Genomic DNA, 24,878 nt, shown 5'->3' on the forward strand with positions numbered 1-24,878 from the left:
TTGGCATGGAAAAGTCATGAGTTATGAATTATGATCAATACTAATGAGAAAAAATAAAAGGTAATGAATAACTAAGTGGAGATTTAAACTTTTTAGAAGAATCAAGCAATATAAATATCAAGAGAATATCTTGGACATGGTCAATAAGCCTAACATTCCTCCATTTGTTTTGAGGAACAAACTATCACCTAATTAGCACTGCAACATGAGTGCTTCAATAAACCTTTATATCCCTCTTCCACATTGTAAACTCATTGGATACCTACTGGGTTCATACTTACTCGGTTGCCTCCTCATACTATGAGAGCCTTTGAATGTTTTATTTTGCTATACTGTTACGAAATAATATGATATTTATGCAATCTTTAATAAAATAGATATTAGTTTCTATTTAGTTCATAAACTCTGCAACTGCTAGTCACAATCACTCAACTATATTGCTGTGAAAAATAAAGGAAGCAATGAGAATATTTTCTTCTTTTTTTTCTACCACTGAATTTATTTCTTACATATTATTCCAAAATAATATCAAAGTAGATCTAGAAGAACCCGCAAAGTAGATCTAGAAGAACCCGCAACTATAAAATGGGCAAAATGAATTAAGAAAAATTTTCATTCATTTGAAAATATACAAGTATATTGTATGATTTCAAATTTCTTTCGCTACCTAGCATTTTGCATTGTGACCGTGACTTAATTTACACTCCATATTTTATCTTGATTACTTGAAGATGAATCAGTCTCTCGATGATTCTTTTGTGAACAGGGCGATAATAAATTTCTGGATATTGAAATCTCTGCTGAGATGCTCACTACTACAAATAATGGCTCTGCAATAACATGTAATGGCTCTGCAATAACATGTAACTACTCAGTTTCAAAGCAGGTAAGTAAACTTACTAGAATTTGTAACTATTCTTAATTGAAATGAATTTGAAAATGTTTTCTAATATAGGAATTTTTTACTGAAATACAGATGCAGAGACCCTCGTTGAACTCATGTTTGGGAATCAAGCAAACTAAGCTAAGGGCCATCAAAGGGTTGCTGCTGATGAGGATCTTCACTTGACGAACTTACACCTTATATACATTGCTCAGTGCTAAGATTAAGATTATGAAAAGCTATTAGAACTTAATTATAATTGTTGTTACATAAATAATACAGGGAGAAAGTGTTGTTTAAATAACATAAACTGTTTACTTTATATGTATGCTTCAAATTTTATGGAACTCCACCTAACTATGGTGCATTTTCAATTCATTTTCTTTAATTTTTCTTTTACTACCTGTTTTTTAATATTTTTAAGTTATTGAAAGTTTAATTAAAGATGGTCATTTCTAAATGATTTGTACAGTTATGTCAGCTTGATCTAACCTCTAAGATTTGTCATCATTTTCATTTTGGTCCTTACTAGTCCCTGCTGTATTTTCAATTTGGTCCTGCATAAGCAGAAAATTAGAAGACATTTATTAAATTAAAAAGAAATTAAATACCTGTTGATCATGGTGTGGAGTTGAAGATTGCACCATTTTGAATCGTTGAATGGAAGTTTGTATAGTGGCAAGTTCAATTTGACATTGTTTGATTAAGTTTCTATAACGACAGATAAGCTCAACAGGACCAGTAACAAGGTATCGCTTCCACAAGTTTGCTTCAATACCCAAAGATCTTGCTGCTTCTTGTTGCTCTTCAGGTTTCACTTTCTGCCAAGAATCAAATAATTCTATAACATTTGTTAGAAACAAGAGACTAGACTGGAGAAAGGATTTGTATATTATTGAGTTATTCAAGTTGTCTAGAATGATACAATGTAAAAGGGTATTTATAGGTATTAAGAGAATCGTAATAATAAAGACGTAATCTCCTATAATAAATATTCAGATATACTAAATAATACTAATTAATCCTAATTGATCCTAATTATATTCTAACATCTCCCTCAAACTCAAGTGACAACTTGAGTTTGAAACTTATTTAAAACAACGAAATAAAGAGAAAAAAAGAAAAAAATGCATAAACTTTCTAAAACGGGTGCAGAGGAAACTGCTGGAAAGAAGCGCAGACGGAACTGCTGTTTGTCTGAAGGAAGTGCAGACGGAACTGCCGAAAAGAAACGCAGATGGAACTACCACAAGGAAACACAGACGAAATGCAGACGAAATTGTCACGAGAAAACGCAGACAAAATTGTCACAAGAGAACACAAACAGAACTGCCACGAGAGAACGCAGATGGAACTTCCACGAGAGAACGCAGACGGAACTGCCACGAGAGAACGCAGACGAAACTGCCACGAGAGAATACAGACAGAACTGCCACGAGAGAACGCAAATAGAACTGCCAAAAGAGAGCGAAAACTATATGATTTCTTCATGAGAATAGGTAAGCAGCGGATGACAATGGTGTTTGATCATTCAACTCAGAAAATGCAAGACAGAGAGAACATGCTAGTTGGTAAGGTGAAAACGACAAAAGGTAAAGAAAAATGGCATAGAAAAAAATGCAAAACCTACGGTGATTTCACCGCAAGAAAAACAACCTATCCTCTTCAAGGAGGATACCATGACTCTGATACCATATTAGAAACAAGAGACTAGACTGGAGAAAGAATTTGTATATTATTGAGTGTATTCAAGCTGTCTATTCAAGTTGTCTAGAATGATACAATGTAAAAGGGTATTTATAGGTACTAAGAGAATTATAATAATAAAGACGTAATCTCTTATAATAAATATTCAGATATACTAAATAATACTAATTGATCCTAATTATATTCTAACAACATTAAACATATATTATATCAGAAAAATAATTTGAAACTTATTCATACAAAAAAAACTGAACAATTTGTGCACATCACATGCTCAAGAACAATACTTCAAGGAAGAAGGTACGAAAAGTAGCCACAGACTGATTTAAGTTATCAGAGGTGCAGAAAGTATCATTCTGAAGTCCTGTGCAGAGTAGGACTGGGAGTGTATTTCTTTTGTGGACAACCTGAACACCTGGCCTGGAATTGTCCAGAGAAGAAGAAGTAGTACAAGACTGGTAGGGTACAGCAGCCAGAAAGAGTGTTCACCACTTCTGCAGCAGGTGCTGAGAGATCCGAGACACTGATCAGAGGTAACTCTGAAATAGTCGGTAAACTTTTAAGTGTTTTATTTGAGTCTAGAGCGACACATTCATTCATAGCATTTGAAAAGACTAGCGAGTTAGGATTGAAGATTGTAGTTCTGGGTTATGATTTAAAGGTGCATAATGCCACTTCTGAAGCCGTTGTGACTAGGTTAGAATGTCCACAAGTATCATTTTGAGTCAAACAGCGTGATTTTGTTCATGACTTAATTTGCCTGCCGATGACTGGTCTTGATCTCATCTTGGGATTGGATTGGTTATCTAAGAACCACGTGCTGTTAAATTGTTCTGAAAGGACATTGCATTTTATGTCGGAAGGGTCAGAATGGCCGGTTGTGGCGAAAGACTATTATTTGAACTCTGTAATTGTGAACTGCAGTGGGTGTGAATGCAAGGGTGTTGTTCTATAAGCGGCAAATGTGTCAGGTAAGGAACAAAGCTTAGAGCAAATTCCGGTTGTATGTAAATTTCCTGAAGTGTTTCCGGATGATATTCCCGAATTCCCTCTTGTTTGAGAAATTGAGTTTGCGATTGAGTTGGTACCTGGAGCCGGGCCAATCTCAGTTGCTCCTTATTGAATATCTCCGTTGGAATTAAATGAACTCAAATATCAGTTGGAAGAACTGATGATTAAAATTTTTATTCGGCCAAGTATTTTTCCGTGGAGAGCGCCAGTATTACTAGTAAAGAAAAAGGATGGGAGCATACGTCTATGTGTTGACTATCGGCAGCTGAACAAAGTTACTGTGAAGAATACATATTTGTTACCATGAATCGTTGATTTGATAGATCAGTTGCAAGGTGCTGGAGTTTTCTCTAAGATTGACTTGTGATCCGGGTACCACCAGATAAGGGTTAGAGATGAGGACATTCCGAAGACTGCCTTCAGAGTGCGATATGGTCACTACGAATACACAGTAATGTCTTTCGGGTTAACCAATGCCCTGACAGTATTCATGGACTACATGAACAGGATTTTCCATCCATTTCTGGATAAGTTTGTAGTTGTCTTCATTGATGACATACTGATTTATTCTAAAAATAATGAAGAGCATTTGGGTCACTTGCGAACTGTGCTCCAAATCTTGAAAGAGAGAAAATTGTACGCCAAGTTATCTAAATGTGAGTTCTAGAAGAGTGAGGTGAAGTTTCTTGGTCATGTGGTAGGTCAACAGGGGATTGCTGTGGATCCTGCTAAGGGTGAGGCGGTAATGGACTAGGGATAACCAATTTCTGTGACAAAGATTAGGAGTTTTCTCGATTTAGCGGGTTATTACCGAAGGTTTATCAAAGTATTTTCGCAACTCGCTTTACCTTTAACGAAGCTGACTAGGAAGGATGCACCATTTGTCTGGACTCCTGAGTGCGAAGAAATTTTCCAAGCATTGAAGCAGAAGTTGACTACTGCACCTATATTAGTGTTACCTGAGCCAAATGAACCATTTGAGATATACTGTGATGCACACTGAAGGGTTTGGGGTGCGTGCTGATGCAGCACCGTAATGTCATGGTATATGCCTTACGGTAGTTAAGGCCGCATGAGATAAACTATCCGACTCACGACTTAGAGCTTGCTGCCATTGTGTTTGCTCTAAATGTTTGGAGGCATTACCTCTATGGCATCAAGTTTCAAGTTTTCTCAGATCACAAAAGCCTGAAGTACCTTTTTGAGCAAAAAGAACTGAATATGCATCAGAGGAGCTAGATGGAGCTTCTAAAGGATTATGAGTTCTAGTTGAATTATCACCTTGGAAAAGCAAATGTTGTGGCGGACGCTTTTAGCTGAAAGTCCCTATGTGCTGCTTGGATGATGTTACGAGAGGAAGAATTGCTAAAAGCGTTCAATAGCCTGAAATTGGGGGTTAGAGAAGAATCTGGTACTCTATGTTTAAGTCAATTACAAATTTCAAGTGACTTTAAGTCTGAAATCTTGAAGGCTCATCGAGATGATAATGTATTACAAAGATGTTTCTAGCGATTGAGCAAGGAAAGCGGTGGAGAGTATCATGGGACAAAGACGAGCTATGGAGATTCAAGGGTAGGATTATTGTGTCGGATGTTGGGACCTTGCGGCAAAATATCTTAAGAGAGGCGCACAAAAGCGGATTTTCTATTCATCCGGGAAGTACTAAGATGTACAAGGATCTGAAAGCAATGTTTTGGTGGCCGAAAATGAAGAACGATGTAGCGTTGCACGTTTCAAAGTACCTGACTTGCCCGAAAGTTAAAATTGAGCATCAGAAACCATTAGGAACCCTTCAGCCCTTAGAAATTCTGCAATGGAAGTGGGAGAGTATTGCGATCGACTTTGTGTCGGGCTTACCTAGAACTCGAGTTGGTTATGATGCTGTTTGGGTGATTGTGGATCAACTGACAAAGTCGGCTCACTTTCTACCCATTGGATGAATTGTAGATTGGAAGAGTTAGCACGTTTGTATATTAAGGAGATCGTGAAATTGCATGGCGTGCCTTCCACCATTATATCTGACAGAGATCTTCGATTCACATCAAGGTCCTGGAGGGCTTTCCAGCGGGCATTTGGGACTCAGTTAAGTTTAAGCACTTCATATCACCCTCAAATAGATAGTCAGTCATAGAGAACAATTCAAACCCTAGAGGATATGTTGAGGGATTGTGTTTTGGACCAGCTGGCGAGTTGGGATCGATATATGCCGCTAGTGGAGTCTGCATATAACAATAGCTACCATGCGAGCATCGGAATGGCTATATATGAGGCTCTGTATGGAAGGAAGTGTCAATCTCCGCTGTGATGGTATGAGGCTGGAGAGAAAAGCTTGTTAGGGCCCGAAATAATAGCTGAAACCACTGAGTAGATAAAGAAAATTCGAAACTGAATGCTTGTCGCTCAGAGTTGTCAGAAGAGCTATGCTGATCAAAGGCGGAAGCCTTTAGAATTTCAAGAAGTAGAGCATGTGTTTTTGAGTGTTAGTCCAACAACCGGAGTGGGTAGAGCAATTAAGACGAAGAAATTGAATCCCCGTTACATGGGTCCATTTGAAATTCTGAAGAGGATTGGACCGGTAGCCTATAGGATTGCCTTACCGCCACATCTTTCGAACCTGCACGACGTATTTCACGTGTCGCAGCTTCGGAAGTATACTCTCGATGCAAGTCATGATCTGGAACTAGAATCGGTTCAAGTAAGAGAAGATTTGACGCTTCCAATGCTCCCGGTTAGGATCGACGACACCAGCATCAAGTGATTGCGCAGAAAGGAAGTATCATTGGTGAAAGTAGCTTGGAGTCGGACTGGTATTAAAGAACATACTTGCCAACTTGAATCGGATATGCGGAAGGACTACCCACACCTCTTTTCAGGTAACTAAATCTGAATTTTGAGGGCAAAATTTTTAATTAGGTGGATAGGATGTAAACCCCGTAAAATTAGCAAATAATTAATCAATAAATTAATTTTTAATAAAAGAAATTAGAAATGTGAATTTTATAGTTTAATAAGAAAGATCTAATTAAAATAAGAATTTTGACACTAATTTCAAATAATTTAGCCCAAAATTAGGCCAAAGGGACTGAACCGGTCGAATTTGGCCCAAACCGAGCTCCTAGGCCCAACCAACTCATTAAATAAAATGAGCATCAGCTCATCTTCTTCTCCATTTCACCATTTCACTCTGGGAAATAAGGAGAGGGGAAGAACACAAACTTCAAACCCTTGTTCTTGTTTCAAATCCAAATAACTTTTGATCCGGAGCTCCGATCGCCGCACCGTTTGCGGCCACGCGTCAAGCTCTACAAAGCCCAGTGCACAATTTGTTAAGAAACTTCCATTTCCATTCTCAGCCTCTCTCTCCCCAAATTTTCGAAAATTATATAAGTGGATGTTGAGATTTTGGTCCTTTTATGTTATAAGATCCGATTAGCCTGAGGGAAACATTCAATTTTGCTTCATTGGTGCTTGAGTAAGGTGAAAATCCTAGAACCCTAGCTAATTCATTGATTAAGTGTGTTGGGTATTGAATTTTGGGTATATATAGGTGATAAATTTGCTAGGTGTGTATATATATGTGATATGAAGCCATTAGAAATGTTGGAAACTTAATTGGAAGATTGGAGTTGGTACTAGTTGCTGAATTTTGGTGTTGAAGGCTTGCAAACTTATCTAAGTGGATTGTCTTAGGTTATACGATGAAATCGGCCAAGGTATGATTTTGGTTTCTCGTATTTAACATATAATGTCTTGTGAAAACTTAGGCTAGATGGCCATAGGATAGGTTGGAATGATAAAGTATGTTAAATGCTTAGTACTTTTGATAATGATTGATGATATGGTTTGAGCATGTGTTGATGATCATTGTTATGATGGAAATAGAATGCTAAATGGTGATTGAATAATAATTGACAAGTTGATAATATTGATTATGCATAGATGATGGATTGTTGATAATCTTGTTGATTAAATGGAGGAATTTAGGTATGAGGTTGTGTAATATTGAGGTATGATTAATTGTGATAGGATGTGAAGATTTTGGTATTGTAAATGGTGTGTTGTGGTGCTGGATTTTGTGTATGGCAGGTTGGTTTTGAATTGGTTTTGGTAAGAATTGAGGTTTATGAATTTTTGTGAAAACCTAATTTTTTGCCAAACTTTGGTGGGACATAACTTGGCTTCCGAACTCCCAAATTATTTCAAATTTATTTTATATAAAAATTGGGTTTGTGAGGTTTACGCCGTTCGAAGAACAGATGAAAAATATTTTAAAATGAAAAAGTTATGTGCATCGGAAGTTCGGTGGACAAAATTGAAATTATGCAGCACTTAGACAATTTTCTTCTCTATAGGATTCGCATACGCGAGCAATGGATTTTGGGGGTTGTGTACGCGACCACTTGCACGCAACGCGGCCATCCCTTTCGGGTTTGGTTCCTCGCGTACGCGAGCAAGGTGCTTGCATACGCGACGCCCCTATTTTCAGCAAATGAAGTTTTGTGTTTTAAAACCTAATTTTGAACCTCTAAACCTCTATTCTTACTCTTTTAACCTTAAATCTTAGTAGTAGGCCTAGTAATGAGATGAAGTTAGGAAAAAAGAGGTAACTTGGGGGTGAAGTAAGGTTAGAAAGTGATGATTTATATATGAAAAATGCAAATACATGAAGTATGTGTGATGCAATGGCTATGATGAATGGTTGTGAAATGATTATCAAAGATTATGAATGTTTATGCGGCTTATGCACTAAATTTTATCTGAGATACGAGTTTTCCTAGGTAAAGTACCGTGGCTTGCCACCACATGTTCCAGCTTTCATAATTATCCGTTTAGGATATTTATAACTTGAATTGCTTACTCAACAGTCTTATCATGCGACACCCAACCCCACATGTGTCATCTAACCAATAATTCTTCATCATTAATCATCAAAACAGCCATGCGAATGTTCATTTGGGTGAGAAAAAGAAAAGAGAACCGTAAGAGAGAAAGAAAGAAAACCATGGAACCTCAACCCTTTCGAGCTTGTTTTCTTGAGATCCGTAACTCCAATAAAAAATCTAATCCGGTAAAAGTCTTTGTATCATCCTCCTCTACATGTTGGCACTATTTTAATTCGGTAAAAGTTGACGGTGACGTAGCTCCTCTTCTCCTTGAGTTCGGCCAATTGGAGTTCTAGGAGGCACAGACAATTTCTGACGTTTTTTTCTTCAGTAGTTCGGTCAAAAAGCTTCTCCGGAGTTTCCGTTGTTGTGGTTTCTGTACGGAGGTAGGGTTTGATAATTTTAATGTGAATTAAATGGATTATTGATGTGTGATTGTTGGTTTGATGATTATTTCTTGAATTTTGGTGATCTTGTGCTTGAAATTTTGTTGAATCTCGTTGATTTTGATGCTTTAAGGTTCGGCCATTATAGATCTGACAAGAACTGAACTATTTTTTATATATTTGAGGCCTGTTGTTAAGCTTGAATATTGAGAAAATTGATGATATTTGGTGGTTGAAAGATTAAATTAAAAGTTGTGAAAAATCGGTTACCGAAAAATTCGAAAACGAGTTAAAATACAAGTAATATTTTGAAAGGAAAGGGCTAAGGGTTTCGATTTTGGTATAAGAGGAAGATTAGTATTTAAACTTTATTTTTGAAGGGTAACATTGTATTTGTATATAGAAATCGAGGTACAATTTGTAATTATATAAGTTTTCGGGTATTTTGGGTAATAAATAGAGTACGGGGATAAAAATGAGTATTTTATAAAAGTTCAAGGTTACTTTTATAAATATTGAGATAAGTGAGGTTTTAAATATAATTTTATAAAAATATTGAGCTAAAAATAAAATATTTAAAGATTTGAGGTTCAAAACATAGATAATAAGAATTTAAGAATAAAAGTTTTAAGATGTTAAGATTTTAAGAACAGATATAAATATTATTTATTTATCATTTAAAATATCTTATTTATATTATATTATTGTTATTATTATTTTGTTAAGAATATTATCTATTAAAGATATTATTAATATTATTATAAGTCAGAGAAGAGCAAATAGAGTGATCTTATAAACTTTAGAGAATGCAGACTTAATTAAAGTATTTTATAATTCTTTTCCATAAGACAATAAGGAAAAAGCGAGGGAATAATGTAAAGATAATTTATATTATGGAATGATAGGAAAAAAAAGAAGAGAGAAAGAAAAGAAGTAAAAAAATAAAAGAGAAAGGTGAGAAAAAAAAAAAAGAAAAAGAACAAAAAGAGAAGGATGTATTAAGTAAAAGGATCTCTCCCACAGAAGAACAGAGAGCAGTAACGGAAAAGATTATAATGAACGTTTGCTACAGTAGAGCAGATAGAAAAGAAGGTATTAATTAATGGATCTCTACTGCAGTAGAGTAGAAAGCGAAGATTGAAAAGAAATTGAGTGCTGTTGGGCCTTAGTGCCAAATGTCTATTGAGGACGACGATGCATAACGCTCACTTGATACTATAGGGATGGCTCAGTGAGGACAGCGATGCATAATGCTCACTGAAGATTGAAAGGAAGGTTCCCCCATGAGGACGGCAATACGTAACGCTCATGGAGGGGACGTTGGTTGAGATAAGGACGGCGGTACGAAACACTTATTTCAGGACCAGTGTTCGGAATCGGGTAACAAACTGACACATGAGCTCATGGCCTGTATAGGACTAGGCATGCATCATATTTGTTTGTGCACATTTGTTTGTGATTGTGTTTTCTGTGATTGTGTGTGCTTGTGATTGGATTCTATGTTCTGTAATTACTGAGTTGGATTATACTTTGTTGACTGTTGTTATTGACTGAGAACATAATGAAACGAACGTAACTTCTAACCCCGACTCTACTAAGAACTCCCCAGTTCTTACCCCCTATTTCCACCATTTTCAACTACAAGTGCGAAGGTTTAGTGCGGAACTATAAGAGTATAAAAGATTATGTTTACGAGTTAAGCTGTTAGATTTTATTTTCTCCTCGTCATTTATTATTTTGGTTTTTAGAGGGGTAGGATTTGTAGTTGAGGATCATTGATTAAGTCTATATATATAATGTTATGTAGATATATATATCTTTGTGATTAAGTATGTAAAAGTAAAAACTATTTCATTTTCTTAATTAAATATTTGGTTTGTATTTGCGAAAGCTCAATATTAAATAAAAATAGTATAAAATAAAAAAGTTTAGAGGTAAATAACGTCTGAGTTTTTGGTACGATCATAAGGTGCTAAAAGTTAGGGTGTTACAAATTCAAACCGAAATGAAGAAAGAGAGGGAATTGTTCTTGTTCATGGGTCGGTTACCGGGTGGTTCGGGTCGGGATTCGGAGTGATGGAAGGGGCTCGTCTGGTCACGGTCTTCCGGTCCTGGAGGTGCGAGGTCCCGAGTACTTCGTATGGGAGAAAAGGGGGGGTGCCACCTGCAAAGACACTCCGACGCTTTTGTCAGAATATGTGCAGGCAGAGAGAGGGTGGTGTAGGAAAATGTGACGTACCTCGGGGGAAGAGCCAGTCTTCCCCTTATATACATGTCAGTAGTGGGCCCCTCTGGAGGGCAGGCCCATATTCTCAAGGACGCTGTCCCACAGCTGCGGGTGAGCCGTACGGGACGCGTGTCCGGGTCGGTTGAAAGGCGCGTAGCCGGGCCGGGTGGAGCTCGGGTCGGGTTGACCCATGGGAATCCTGGGCCGGGCCGTAACAGTGCCCCCGACGCGCCAGTGATGGTCGTGAGGGCGATCGGTGGCGCGTGATGTCCTTGTTCGTGCGTTGTCGTCGAGTCGGCTGACTGTGGGAGAGGTGCGTCTCTTGTGCGCGTGTCTATTGGTCTGCTGAGGCGTTCGTTCGTCGCTTCGTTTTTCGCGCTGAGCATTAAATGCTCATAATGGTTTGAAAAAACCCCGTGCATAAAGACCGTTTTGCCCCTGCCTTCTTTCGCGCTTCTCGTGGTGGTTTTTAAACAGTTTCCTTTTTCTTTTTCTTCCGCTCTTGCTATTTTCATCTTCTTTTCTCCCTGACATCCAAAATTTCTTGCTCGAGCCATCTTGTGCTTCTCTCTCACACTCCAGTTCCTACAACCATTTCAGGTGATTTCTTGATTCTTATTCTCTTGTGTTTATACTATGCCTTATTGTTGCGTGGTTGCTGTTTGTGTTTACTTTTGCCTAATGGCTTTCCAACGCTAGGGTAGATGAATTATGGGAGGGGTACCATTCCGGGGTAGGTTTTTAGGTGACTTGTGTGATATGCTTAGACTTTAACCGTATTTGGTCATGATAGAGTTGAAAGGGTGTAGTTTCTGGGTTTCTATGGACTCCCGACCTCATAGACTAACGGAGTGGTACCCCGCTGTAGGTATGCCTCGCATCGTCTCCCGGTCTTCTGGATCTGGCGCGGCCTACGACCCGTACGCCTGGGTGACTGACGATATAAAGGACTCGCCCAACCAAATGGATTTGGAGGAGTTGACCGAGTTCCGGCGAGCCGGCCACTTGTGTGGGGGGACGGACGAGGAGGCCAACTATGAGACCGATGTTCCTGCCCCCAACGAGCGTATTTATGAGCTCAACTTCCATTCTCCTCGTGTCCCCGATTGGATTTGGTTTTACAAGTCCATGTTCACACAAGTTGGCGTTCGGATACCGTTCTCTGATTTTCAAATGGCGCTCCTAAACCGGATATCTGTCTCCCCCTCTCAGCTCCATCCGAACAGTTGGGCCTCAATCCGCTGTTTCGAAATAGTTTGCGAGTACCTAGAGCTGCCAGTGTCAGTGGACGTCTTCCTCTTTTACTTCAACCTTACCAACCCTTCCAAGCAGGGGAAGGCGAGGAAAGGATTTCTCTCTTTCCGTTCTGCCCAGGGTAGGAGAATATTTGACCTCTTTGAGGACTCCTACCATGGTTTTAAAGACAAGTATTTCAAAGTTCGTCCCGTCAAAGGTCGTCACCCCTTTTGGTTGTCGTTAGAGGGGGAGCGCCTTATCCCGACTTACTGGAGTTTTGGGGCGGGGTCGAATCCCTTCATCAAGGTGACGTACAAGAGGTTGTCGCCTGTAGATAAGCAAATAGCTGACGTGCTTTTTGCCATTTTTGAAAAGAACCCCGTGAACCCTCATCTTCTTATGGGTGAACGGGAGGCTGCCAGGAGCTATATCCGTGAGTTGTCTTATTTGCTTGCCTTTGCGTTTATTGTTGTTTTCTTTATCCGATTTAACGACTAATGCGTCTGTTGTTTGCTGTAGTGGAAATGTCTGCCACTGTGGTCGGGCTTGAAAATTTGATGAAGACCTTTTTCGAAGATAGTGACGACGAGAAAGCTGAGAAGGATGCCGGGAAAGCGGAGGATCAGGCCGGGAAGTCGGAGGGTCCAGCCGTGGAGGCTGAGGGTCAGGGCGAGGCTTCTCCACGGGAGGCCGTTGCGGCGGGGAAAAGGCCTATCGAGGATCAGGGTTCCCCTATTCCCGAGGAGGCAACTGGCGGGCACTCAACCGCTTCCCGTCAAGAAGACGATGACGTGGAGCTTATCCATACTCCCAAAAGGCGGAGGTCGTCAGCCAGCCCGGAGGGGGCCCTTAGTATCATAGAGAGGAATTTTGATGCTACAAGATTTATAGACTCCCAATTGATCCCCGAGACGGAGGAACATTTTCTTGGCACTGAACTGGTTGGGCAGGCTAGATGGATGTATCGGACTTTGCTCCGGGGGCCGTAATAGCTCGAAAGGCCGAGTTCGAGTTGTCGGGGATGCAGGCCCTCCGGAGGAAGCTCGAGTCCTCTGTCAAAGCCAATAATGATTTCAAAGTCCAAGTTGAGCAGCTCCAGGGCCAGTTGTCTGAGACGGCGGAGAAGCTCAAAGTTTCGGAGGAGAAGGCGACGTCCGCTGCCGAGAAGTTGAGAGTTTCGGACGAGTCGGTGGCCCGCCTAACCGAGCGGGAGATGACCTTGGAGGGCCAGCTGAACTCTGCCCAGGGTCGGGTGGCGGCCTTGGAAAAAGAGCGTGATGAAGCCGTCGCGTTGGCCGAGGCCGTTAGGTCGGAAGTCGAGGAGCTCAAAAAGAAGCTGAAGGCGACCAAAGAGCAGGGAAAGAATGCAATTACTATGACTGAGGATGCCCTAAAGGCTCAAGTGAAGATTGTGGCTCCCGACTTCGACACCTCTGCTATTGGGGTCTTCAAAATGATTCAAGATGGCAAGATTGTAGATATGTCGAGGAAGTGATATCCTGTAACTTTACGTATTTGTCATTTGTTTGTTTTGAACAATTCGCTTGTCCGTTCCATGTTTTGATACTTTATAAGTTATGCTTATTTGGTTGCTTTATAATTTACGCTCGTTTCGTCGTCTGGTCGTGTTGCCGTTATTGTCTTTCGCCTTGCTCGTTGGATTATTTTTGTTACCGCTTTTCCGGGGCAGGCTTATTGCTTGTGCCCGTCTTGCCGTTTTTACGTTGGTAACGGTTCGGACCGGTTTGGTCGTGTTGTCGCCGAGTTAATTGTGGCTGTGATCCGTCTGGCTCCCGGGGTGATCAGTCCCGGGATGCCGTTTTAGAGATCAATCGTGTGAAGCACATATTGGGGAGCAATAGGTAAGTAAAAAAAATTCAACAAGTGAAAATTAATCGTCAGCTGGGCAAGTATTTGATAAAGTGAATAGACAAGGTAAATTAACATTTGGACAGGGCAAATATCAACTATCTGGTTAGGCTCCCTGGTCGGCAAGCCGTTAGGTCATGAGTAGAACCTCTTTAGGTTACCTGCATTCCATGTTCTGGGTACTTCCTTGCCGTCGAGTCTTTCGAGCTTGTAAGCACCTTTGCCGAGCACCTGCCTTACCCTGTAGGGACCTTCCCAGTTTACCGCCAGCTTTCCTTCCCCTGGGGTCGGTGCGCCGACGTCGTTGCGTCGCAGGACGAGGTCCCTTTCCTCGAAATCTCGTTTGAGGACTTTAGCGTTGTAACGCAGGGCTATTCTTTGTTTCAACGCCGTTTCTGATAAGTGAGTCATCTCCCTTGTCTCCTCGATCAGGTCCTTTTTGACCGCTTCGCTCATGCCCGCGAGTAGTAGTCGGGGGCTCGGTTCGCCGATCTCGACGGGTATCACTGCATCGACCCCGTATGTTAGGCGTAAGGGAGTTTCCCCCGTGGCGCTTTGCACGGTTGTCCGGTAGGACCATAGGACGGAAGCGAGCTCGCCAGCCCATGTTCCTTTCTTATTGCCTAGGCGCTTCTTTAGACCAAGAAGGACGACTTTGTTTGCAGCCTCTACCTGCCCGTTTGTTTGGGGATGTTCTACCGAGGAGAACCTCTGTTTTATCCCTAGGCCAGAGAGGAACTCCATGAACTTCTTGTCCGTGAACTGGGTCCCATTATCTGAGATAACGACTTCCGGGATACCGAAACGGGTTATCACCTGCCTCCACATGAACTTCCGGCAGTTGGAGGACGATATCGTAGCTAGCGGTTCAGCCTCCACCCATTTGGTGTAGTAGTCAATGGTGACAATGAGGTATTTGACTTGTCCTGGGCCGACCGGGAAAGGCCCCAGGAGGTCAACTCCCCATTGTGCGAAAGGTTGAGTAGTCGTCAGAGAGCTTAGCTCGGAGGCCGGTGCCTTGTGGAAGTTGGCGTTTTGTTGACACTTTATGCACCTTTTGACAAATTCCTTTGAGTCTTTCATCATTGTTGGCCAATAGTACCCGGCTCGGATGAGCTTCCTTGCTAGGGCTTTGCCCCCGATGTGGTGCCCACAACACCCCTCATGGACTTCTCTAAGCACGTAGTCCGTCTGGTCGGGGTGCAAACACTTCAATAGGGGCTGGCTGAGTCCCTTTTTGAATAGTTGTCCTTGTATGATTGCGTATCTGGCCGCCTCCCTTCTTAAAACTTTGGCTGCTTTCTCATCTTCAGGCAACTTGCCGAGTTCCAGGAAGTTGGTGATGGGGTCTAGCCATGAGGGGCTTGACTTCGTCAAATGGAGGGTGACCGTTGGTTCCTTCACCATGCCTTGGATAAGAGACCGGTTACCCGATCCTGGCTTTGTGCTCACCAGCTTGGACAGGAGGTCCGCCCGTGTGTTCCTTTCTCTTGGGACGTGTTGGACGATGACCTCCTGGAACTGACTTGTTATTTCTTTAACCTTTTCTAAGTATTTTTGCAGGAGGGAGTCCCGGGCCTGGTAGCTTCCGTTTACCTGCGAGGTGACAACTTGTGAGTCGTTGCATACTTCGACCTTTGTTGCCCCGACTTCCCGAGCTAGTATTAGTCCGCCCAAGAGAGCCTCATATTCTGCTTGGTTGTTCGACACTGGGAACTCGAACTTAGTCGACTGCTCATAGATGACCCCTGCTGGGCTTTCTAAGATGACCCCTGCTCCCCCGGACGTTTGGTTGGAGGCCCCGTCCACGTGGAGCCTCCACCGTGTGCCCGTTTTCTCGGGGGGATCCCCCGTCACCTCAACCAGAAAGTCTGCCATTGCCTGGGCTTTGATTGCATGTCGGAGTTCATACTGTAGGTCATATTGGGAGAGCTCGATGGCCCAGGTCATCATCCTACCAGCCAAGTCAGGTTTTTGCAGTACTTGGCGAATCGCCTGATCCGTCCTCACGACTATACGATGGCTCTGGAAGTATTGTCTTAACCTTCGGGAGGAGACTAGGAGCGCCAGCGCCAGTTTTTCCAGCTTGCTGTACCTCAGCTCTGGTCCTTGGAGGACCCTGCTCACGAAGTAAACGGGTTGTTGGGTCTTACCCTCTTCTCTAACGAGCACTGTGGCAAGCGCTTCCTCGGTTACTTATAGGTAGAGATAGAGCGGTTCTCCGGCCCTGGGTTTTCCGAGAATTGGTGGTGCCGCTAAGATCTCCTTGAAGTGGTTGAATGCCTCTTCACACGCTGGGGTCCATTCGAACGTCATTCCCTTTCTCATTAGATTGAAGAAAAGTAGGGCTCTTGCTGCCGACGCGCCGAGGAATCAGGATAAAACCGTTAGCCTCCCGGCAAGTCGTTGGACGTCTTTGATACAACCCGGGCTCTTCATCTGGAGAACTGCTTGGCACTTCTCGGGGTTGGCTTCCACTCCTCTTTGAGTGATCATGAATCCCAGGAACTTTCCGGCCTCCATGGCAAACGCGCACTTGAGCGGATTAAGCCTCATGCCGTGCTGTCGGAGGGACAAAAAAACACCACCAAGGTCGCTCAGGAGGTCGTCAGGTCGTGCGGTCTTCACGAGTATGTCATCTACGTAGACTTCTACTGTTTTGCCTATGAGTTCACTAAATATCTTATTCATCAGCCTTTGGTACGTGGCCCCAGCGTTTTTCAAACCAAAAGGCATTACCCTGTAACAATAGATTCCTCCTGGCGTTATGAACGCCGTTTTTTCCTTGTCGGGTCGGTGCATCGGTATTTGATTGTATCCTGAGTAGGCATCCATGAAGCTCAGATACCGGTACCCCGCCGCTGCGTCGACAAGTGCGTCAATGTTAGGCAGGGGGTAGCAGTCCTTGGGACACGCCTTGTTGAGGTCAGAGTAGTCCACGCACATTCTCCATCTCCCATTGTGCTTTTTAACCAGGACCACGTTCGACAACCAGGTCGAGTAGTCCAGTTCCCGGATGAACCCTGCTTCTAGGAGGCTGGCCGTCTGCCTGGCTACCTCTTCTGCCCTTTCCTGCGACATTTTTCTCCTCCTCTAGGCCACTGGCTTGGTTCCCGTCTTGACGGCCAGATGATGCGATATGAGCTGGGGATCTATCCCAGGCATATCGGCAGGCGTCCAGGAAAAGAGATCGGCATTAGCCCTGATCATTTCCATCAAAGGCTCCTTCATCTCATGGGGGAGGTTTCTGTTTATGAATGTGAATTTATCGTCCTCCTCGCCGACCCTGAACTTTTCCAAGTCTCCTTCTGGCTCTGGTCTGGGTTTGTCGTCTATCCTGGCGTCCAGGTCGGCAAGGAAGACCCCAGATGCTTCTTTGGACTTTTTCCTGAGAGAAAGGCTGGCGTGGTCGCAAGCGACCGCCGTTTCCAAGTCGCCTTTGATGGATCCTACGGATTCATCATCGGTGATAAACTTCATCACCAGTAGCTTTGTACTAATAGCCGCCCCCAGGTCATTAATGGTTTTTCTCCCCAGGATGATGTTATAAGCCGTGGAATCTCATAATATTACAAAGTCCGCCATGACTGTTCGTCGCTTCTGCCCCTATCCCACAGAGGTCGGGAGTGAGATGATTCCATCCGGCTTGATGAAGTGGTCCCCCAACCCTACCACACCGTGCTAGTGGGTCGTCAGGTCGGCGTCTCTTAATCCCAGGACATCGAAAACGTTTCGAAACATGATGTTTGAGTCTGCCCCCGTATCTACCAGGATTCGTTTGACGAGGCCCGTTCCGACCCTGGCCGTGATGACCATGGGCGGACTTTCCGGTGCCTCGTCAAACCATTGGTCTTCTGGGCCGAAGGAGATGGGTGGGAGACCTCGGAAACTTCTAACAGACGAGGTGGAGACCGCTAGGACCTTGGCGTCTTTTTTCTGTGCCGACTTTGACCTTGGGGGCGGTATTCCTGGCCGTTACCACGTTTACCACTGTAAGGCCATGGTCGTCACCCTCTGGTTCCTGTCGTCGCCTTGTTGACCGGGATCTGTCTTCGCTATCGTGGTCCCGGTTGCGTCTCCTTGGCTCCCTTATAAGGTGGGAGAAGTCGGCAAATTTCCCATCCCTGATAGCTTGTTCCAGGGCGTCTTTTAGGTCAAAGCAGTCTTGGGTCTTGTGCCCGTAACCCTTGTGATACTCGCAGTAGAGGTTCTTGTTTCCTCCCGTCCTGTCCTTCAGAGGTCGGGGCTTTGACAGTATCCCATTTTCCGCTATCTGTTGGTAAACTTCGGTGATTGATGCCATGAGGGGGGTATAGTTGGTGAACTTCCCAACTCGGGGGAACGGTTTGGGTGCTTTACTCGGACCGCCGTCCCTGGCGTGTTCCTTTGGTCTTTCTCTGCCTTCATAATGCCGGGCTTGGTTGTAGGCGGGCTGCCATTTATTGGCAGCCACGACCCGGCTGACTTCTTCGTCATTGATGTACTCTTTGGCCACGCACTGGATCTCTTGCATTGTCCAAACGGGCTTTGTGGTAAGGTGTTTCCTGAAGTCCTCATTCGAGAGCCCGTTCGTTAAGCACAAACTTGCCACCGAGTCCGTCAGACTGTCAATTTCCAAGCACTCGTCATTGAAACGGTCCAGGTACTTCCTGGTCGGCTCCCCGGGTCTCTGTGTCACCCCTAGCAAATTGATTGGGTGTTTGGCTTTGACAATCCTGGTCGTGAATTGAGCCAAGAAGGCGTGGCTGATGTCGAAGAATTGGGTCACCGAGCCCTGCGGGAGGTTGTTGAACCACCGTATCGCTGGGCCCGCCAAGGTGACCGGGAAGGCGCGAAATCTGACCTCGTCTCCCACCCCTTCTAGGTTCATCCTGGCCTCAAAGGCCGTTAAGTGTTCCAGGGGATCTTGTGTTCCATCATACTTCATGTCCGTTGGCTTGTCAAAGTGTTTCGGCAGCCGGACCTCGAGTACGGAACGGTGGAAAGGGGTCGCTCCTATTATCACGGGTCCCTGGGTAGTTCTTCTCGGCTCGTCGCTCTCCTGACGGGCGTCCTCTTCGCCCCTGTTCGACGCACGCCGCCTCTCGTGTCAGGCGTAAATGATGGGGTCCCGACTCCTTCTTCTGGCGTGCCCCCGTCCCCAGTGCTCTCCGACTCGTATTGGGGGCTGGGTGTGCGCCTCGAGCGGCTCCTTGAACGGGAGCGGGTGGGGCTCTGCTCCGGGGTGCGTTGGTCGCGTTCTCTTTCTGCTAGCCTGCGTTCTAAGTCTTGCATCCTATGGCGCAGCTCTTGCATTATCCTGGCGTGGTTGTCGCCTGTCCCCCCGGAGGGGCGTCTCTCGTGAGTTTGCGTCGCGTCCCTTGGGGGCGACCTCTGTTGTTGCCGAGTTTCCGCCGCAACGGCGCCTCCCCCAGGCACGGGAGGCGCTGCCTCGCAGCCTGTCCCAGTTTGGACTAGCACGAAGTCCATGGACGAGTCCCCACAGACGGCGCCAATGTTCGTGGGTCGGTTACCGGGTGGTTCGGGTCGGGATTCGGAGTGATGGAAGGGGCTCGTCTGGTCACGGTCTTCCAGTCCGAGAGGTGCAAGGTCCCGAGTACTTCGTATGGGAGAAAAGGGGGGTGCCACCTGCAAAGACACTCCGACGCTTTTGTCAGAATATGTGCAGGCGGAGAGAGGGTGGTGTAGGAAAATGTGACGTACCTCGGGGGAAGAGCCAGTCTTCCCTATACATGTCAGTAGTGGGCCCCTCTGGAGGGCAGGCTCATATTCTCAAGGACGCTGTCCCACAGCTACGGGTGAGCCGTACGGGACGCGTGTCCGGGTCGGTTGAAAGGCGCGTAGCCGGGCCGGGTGGAGCTCAGGTCGGGTTGACCCACGGAAATCCTGGGCCGGGCCGTAACAGTTCTCATCTTTGAGTTTGAAATTGATGCTACTTCTCACTTCTTAGAAGCTCTTACGATAATTTCTTATACAAGAAAATGAAGATCATGATTCTTTCTTAAAAAACTTTATATGGCCAAAACTATAAAGAAGAAAGAAAAGAAAGTTTTGGTCACAAATCTTAGGAGAAATTATATGAGAGTGGAGATGTGAACATGAGAAATTGTTTGATCAAACTAATTTTTTGAAAAGAGGTCTTAAGTTTGAATCTGTAATCTGCTGCTTTGTGTCTATACTTTTCACAATGAAAATAGTTGATGGTTCTTTCTTGATAAAAATTACCTCGACCTCTTCCTCGATTGACAGGCCTGAAACTTGTTCCACCTATTCCTTGATTAAGTGGTGTAAAATTATTGTAACTTCCTTGGTTGTAATTGCCACGACCTCTTACTCTGAAACTTTCTCAGCCTCTACTTTGAAAATTAAAACTACGACCTCGTCCTTCTTGTGTACAGCTTAATTCTGCAACATTGTTTAAATTCACTCGGCTTTTCAGGGATTCCTTGATTGATTTTTCTGATTTCTCCAGTATTCTACTGATGTGGCTTTCCATGGTTCCTTGCAACTTTGCAATCGTCATGTTATCCATATCGTGTGACTCTAGTATCGTAGTCACAAAACACATGGCCATACTTCATCGGCATGGTGCGAAGAATTTTCTCCACTACTTTGCTATCAGGCATATCTTCTCCATAGACTCTCATCTTATTGATAAGATCTGTAACACGAGTAAAATATTGCTCAACAGTTTTTGAGCTAGACATCTCGTACCTTTCATATTCTCTTCTTAAACACTGTAGCTTTGCTTTCTGAGATTTATCTACGCCTTTGTATGACATCTTCAACGTGTTCCATGCTTCTTTTGAACTTTTGGCATTTGCTATTTTGCCAAATACCATATAATCTACTCCTTGATGAATTTGAGGTAGCACCAATTGATCTCTCCTCTGTTGGGCAGCATCTGCTCCTTCTTGCAATCCTGGTTTAATGAAATTCCATAGGTTCTGGCCTTCAAATGGGTAGACATCAAAGTCTCCCAATAACTATAACCAAGTTTTCCATCTAACTTGGGACCGGACCACACAATATTGAAACTGTTTGTCATACTGACTCTACGAACGAATAACTATACGAGGACTCTCTCACACCTCACAAACTCTCAAACACTAGGCACTGGATTAACCAGCTCTGATACCAAATGTAAGTATAATATCCACACTTAATTGGCCCTAGGATCACTCACTCATATAAATGTGTATAAAATCTCAATTTTCTTCGCTTACTTTCACTCATTTCAGGTATAATTAGTCCAAATTTGCAAAACATATCAAATGATCATATACTTCAATTCAGCTTACCCATATTCAACACATTTGTAGCTAAATTACAACAAAGAAAATAGCAGCAAAAGACAAAAACAAAAACAGATTCATAATTTTGGCATTTCATGAGCAATTTGTCACCAAAGGCCATTGTCGATCACAGCTGAAATTATGCCTTTCAGTGTTTCCTGCATGACATTGAAATTAGCATTGCTCATTATTTCTTTTTTTTCTTTTTCAATTTTGGACCTTCAGTAAGGAAAAGCATATACCAGGAATAGGGTATATGTCAATATAATTTAGCTAAGTTGCACAAGCACAAGTATGTCTTGAAAGCATCTCTTATAATGCATCTTTGTATTCTGAACGTTGAACGTTTTTTTGGCTGAAATTACAACACCGAGAAACACTACAGACGATGTGCAATTTCGACCAAGTTTCTCCTAACAAGGAAGAGTAGTTACCTTATCTTCTCAATCAGTTGACGGGCACACGCGCAGCCAACATTGGCTGCAGTAAATGAAGTTAGCAAAATATAAGGACAACTATCATTTAGAATATCAAGGTGCACAAATAATTGCGACGATCACAGGAAAGCCTACCTCATCCCATTTGCCAAATATAACAGAAACATTGAACGTTGGATTAATCGACACACCTTCCTTTCTGGCATTGGAAAAACATGTGATAATGCGAAGCATCACTTTTATTTCAGAAGTGCAAGACAATCCTAATTCAAGTTGGCAAAATAGAAAATGGAATTTTCTAAAGTCGTTGTTCACACAACAATTTTTCGTGTGTAGCTGTTTAATTTGAAAGTTCCAATTTCCCCCAATAAAAAAGTAAAATTGCATACACATCTTTAACTTTTAATGAAGTATATTGAAACTTAAAAACAATTTAATGGAATTAACCATTCATTATGCCGAGAGTATTATATAGGTCATCCCAACCAAATTGACCTTAAAAGACACCATCTTCGGCAAACTCTGTTAGTATAAAAATCTCAGTTTCTAATTACAGACAAACTTCATTGAAAGAATGACCTATCATATCCTACACAATCATTACTTTCCGCCAAAAGATAGATCACCTTCCTTGTATCTAATTATAGAATACCAGTATCTGCAGTAGAATTCCATAACAACACATTATGCACAAACAACCAAACCTTAACTTCAAGGGTGGTGTAGTGAATTTCCATGAACCCACAGAAGGAGACAGTAGTGAAAGAAATAGGGGAAAAAGTAATGAGAACTTCACAGTTTACAACCAAACATGTACCATGAATTTATCCCAAGAACACAATGGCATGGCTTAATTACTTACAAATTTACTAAAATATACTTCAATTCTCAAGCAAAATGTAAACAAAACCAATGGTATAGGTACCTGGCATGCAGTATTGTCCCCATGGTTCCTATTTGAGTGGCTATAACCTGATAAGTGGGTCAAAAGGTTAAGACTGCAGCCATTAAAACATATACGCAGAAGAGGCAAATGAGCAAAGTCCATCTACCTGAAAATGATCTTCATAACTCATAACAATAATCTGTGTTTTGTTTCCCTGACAAGCACAAATAAACAGGCTCAGTTATATAGAAAGCAAGTAGAGATAATTGCATCCACCCCCCTTTTAATACAAAATTATTTTTTGTATCAAACAAATATCAAGCTTTTCCACAGGCATGCATACGTTGATTACAACAGAGAAATGATTGTGGCGTACAGGAAACTGTGGGAAAGGCAAAGTGCTGGTGTTTGAATTCATTGGCAGAAGTAAAGGTTCTGATTTTGTTATGGCACTACTTGATTCATCAACTTGCACAATGGATTGAGTCATTTAGTCACTGCTTTAACACAGTCAACCCTAGCATCACCATTATCACACACAAACACTAAAGTACTAAACCCTAAGCAGACAAACACAGGTAATGGAAAGGGCCTACCTGCACGGTGCAGATGGACGGAGTTGGCAACATGCAGAGGCGCAGAGAGGCGGCGCCAACGGAGGGGGAGGAGCCGATTGGCGCCGAGGCAGAGAGAATGAGAGGGGGACTGGGCCAGAGGGTGGGAGAACTAGAAACAAAAAAAGACAACAAAAAAAAGAATAGTTATTAAAAATTAAAAATTCACGTAGGATTTGTCTTCGTTGAAGTTATTAGATGATATATGATTTACTATGTTTGATTAAATTATTATTTAATAATTTAAATTATTAATTTTGTATGAAAATATTTATATATAAGTTATTGGGCAATGTACTTAAATAAATTAAATGAGAGAAACTTTTATCTAATTACAATAAATGAAATTTTTTTACGTGAGTGTCCTGTTTTGTTTACTATGTAAACCGTGGGAGCTAACAACGGTTTTAGATTTGTTCATAAACCGTGAGAGCTTTGGAGATTTTCACTTGAAAAAGTTTGAGCATAAACCGTGGCTACTCACCACGGATTATGAAGGAAAATTGCTAGCCATAAATCGTGCTTGGTCACCACAGTTTATGAAAAAAAAGCAAAAGCTCTGAACATAAACTCCTCCTAAGTACCATGGTTTACGCTTTCTTATTCCTATTTTGCATAATTTCCAATCACTTCGTCTTCTTTTTTACTCCATTCTCTTTATTCAACTATTTATCTACTTTTATTAATTTTTTTATCTATTTGCATCTTTTTTCATTTATTAAATTAATTATGTATTACTTTTATTTTTCTCTCTATAAAATTGCAAGAAAAAATGACTCATAATTAACCATGCCAAAAATTCCTCTATTTTTATGATAACTATAAAAAAAATGGTTATAACTTCTTTAACAATTTATGATAGTATGAAAGATGTTTATTTATACTGAATTAAGGCACAGTCAAAGAAAGATTGAAAGTAAATAGAGTATATATTTTTTTGCATTCATATGGGTTGCATACAAAAATTAAGAATGAAACGATTTTTAAAGGAAAAAAAAAAGTATACTTTAGAAGGGATAAAGAGAAAAAAAAATAGTCTTAACTTATATGGTTTAGTACTCACTACGTACTCTGTGATATACTGTATTGTACTCTGACTTGTAATTCGGTCTCAACTTTTAACAAACATAAATATTATTATTAGATAATATTAATATATATGGTAGTGAAATCCGTTATGTTCTCAAATTGGAATTGATGATTCATCTTGAACTTTTTTTAGGCATATCTATAACATAAGCGCCATTAATTAATTTAGTAATTTAGTAAATACCAATAAAGTTGATTTTAGATTGTATAGTAATTTATGAGTGTATGCCATTTGGCAAGGATTTTAACTGACAATATACATTTGTCTTGGCATGGAAAAGTCATGAGTTATGAATTATGATCAATACTAATGGGAAAAAACAAAAGATAATGAATAACTAAGTGAAGATTTAAA

General features: G+C 42.1%; 1 protein-coding gene across 1 annotated transcript; it reads right to left on the bottom strand.

Annotated features, from left to right (window-relative positions):
- Positions 1-21,401: 21,401 nt before the first annotated feature.
- On the bottom strand, positions 21,402-23,542 carry LOC107642212 (uncharacterized). Its single transcript, XM_088488890.1, has 7 exons — positions 23,417-23,542; positions 23,197-23,317; positions 22,987-23,034; positions 22,860-22,906; positions 22,070-22,133; positions 21,932-21,977; positions 21,402-21,655 (listed from the first exon to the last, which is right to left on the bottom strand). Exons 2-6 carry the CDS (start codon positions 23,308-23,310, stop codon positions 21,945-21,947), a joined length of 306 nt encoding a protein of 101 aa, XP_088345016.1. The 5' UTR covers positions 23,311-23,317; positions 23,417-23,542; the 3' UTR covers positions 21,402-21,655; positions 21,932-21,944.
- Positions 23,543-24,878: the final 1,336 nt, after the last annotated feature.

The sequence above is a fragment of the Arachis ipaensis genome, chromosome B5 (genome assembly GCF_059453495.1).
Source record: "Arachis ipaensis isolate K30076 ecotype BB chromosome B5, ASM5945349v1, whole genome shotgun sequence".
NCBI classification, from domain to species: domain Eukaryota; kingdom Viridiplantae; phylum Streptophyta; class Magnoliopsida; order Fabales; family Fabaceae; genus Arachis; species Arachis ipaensis.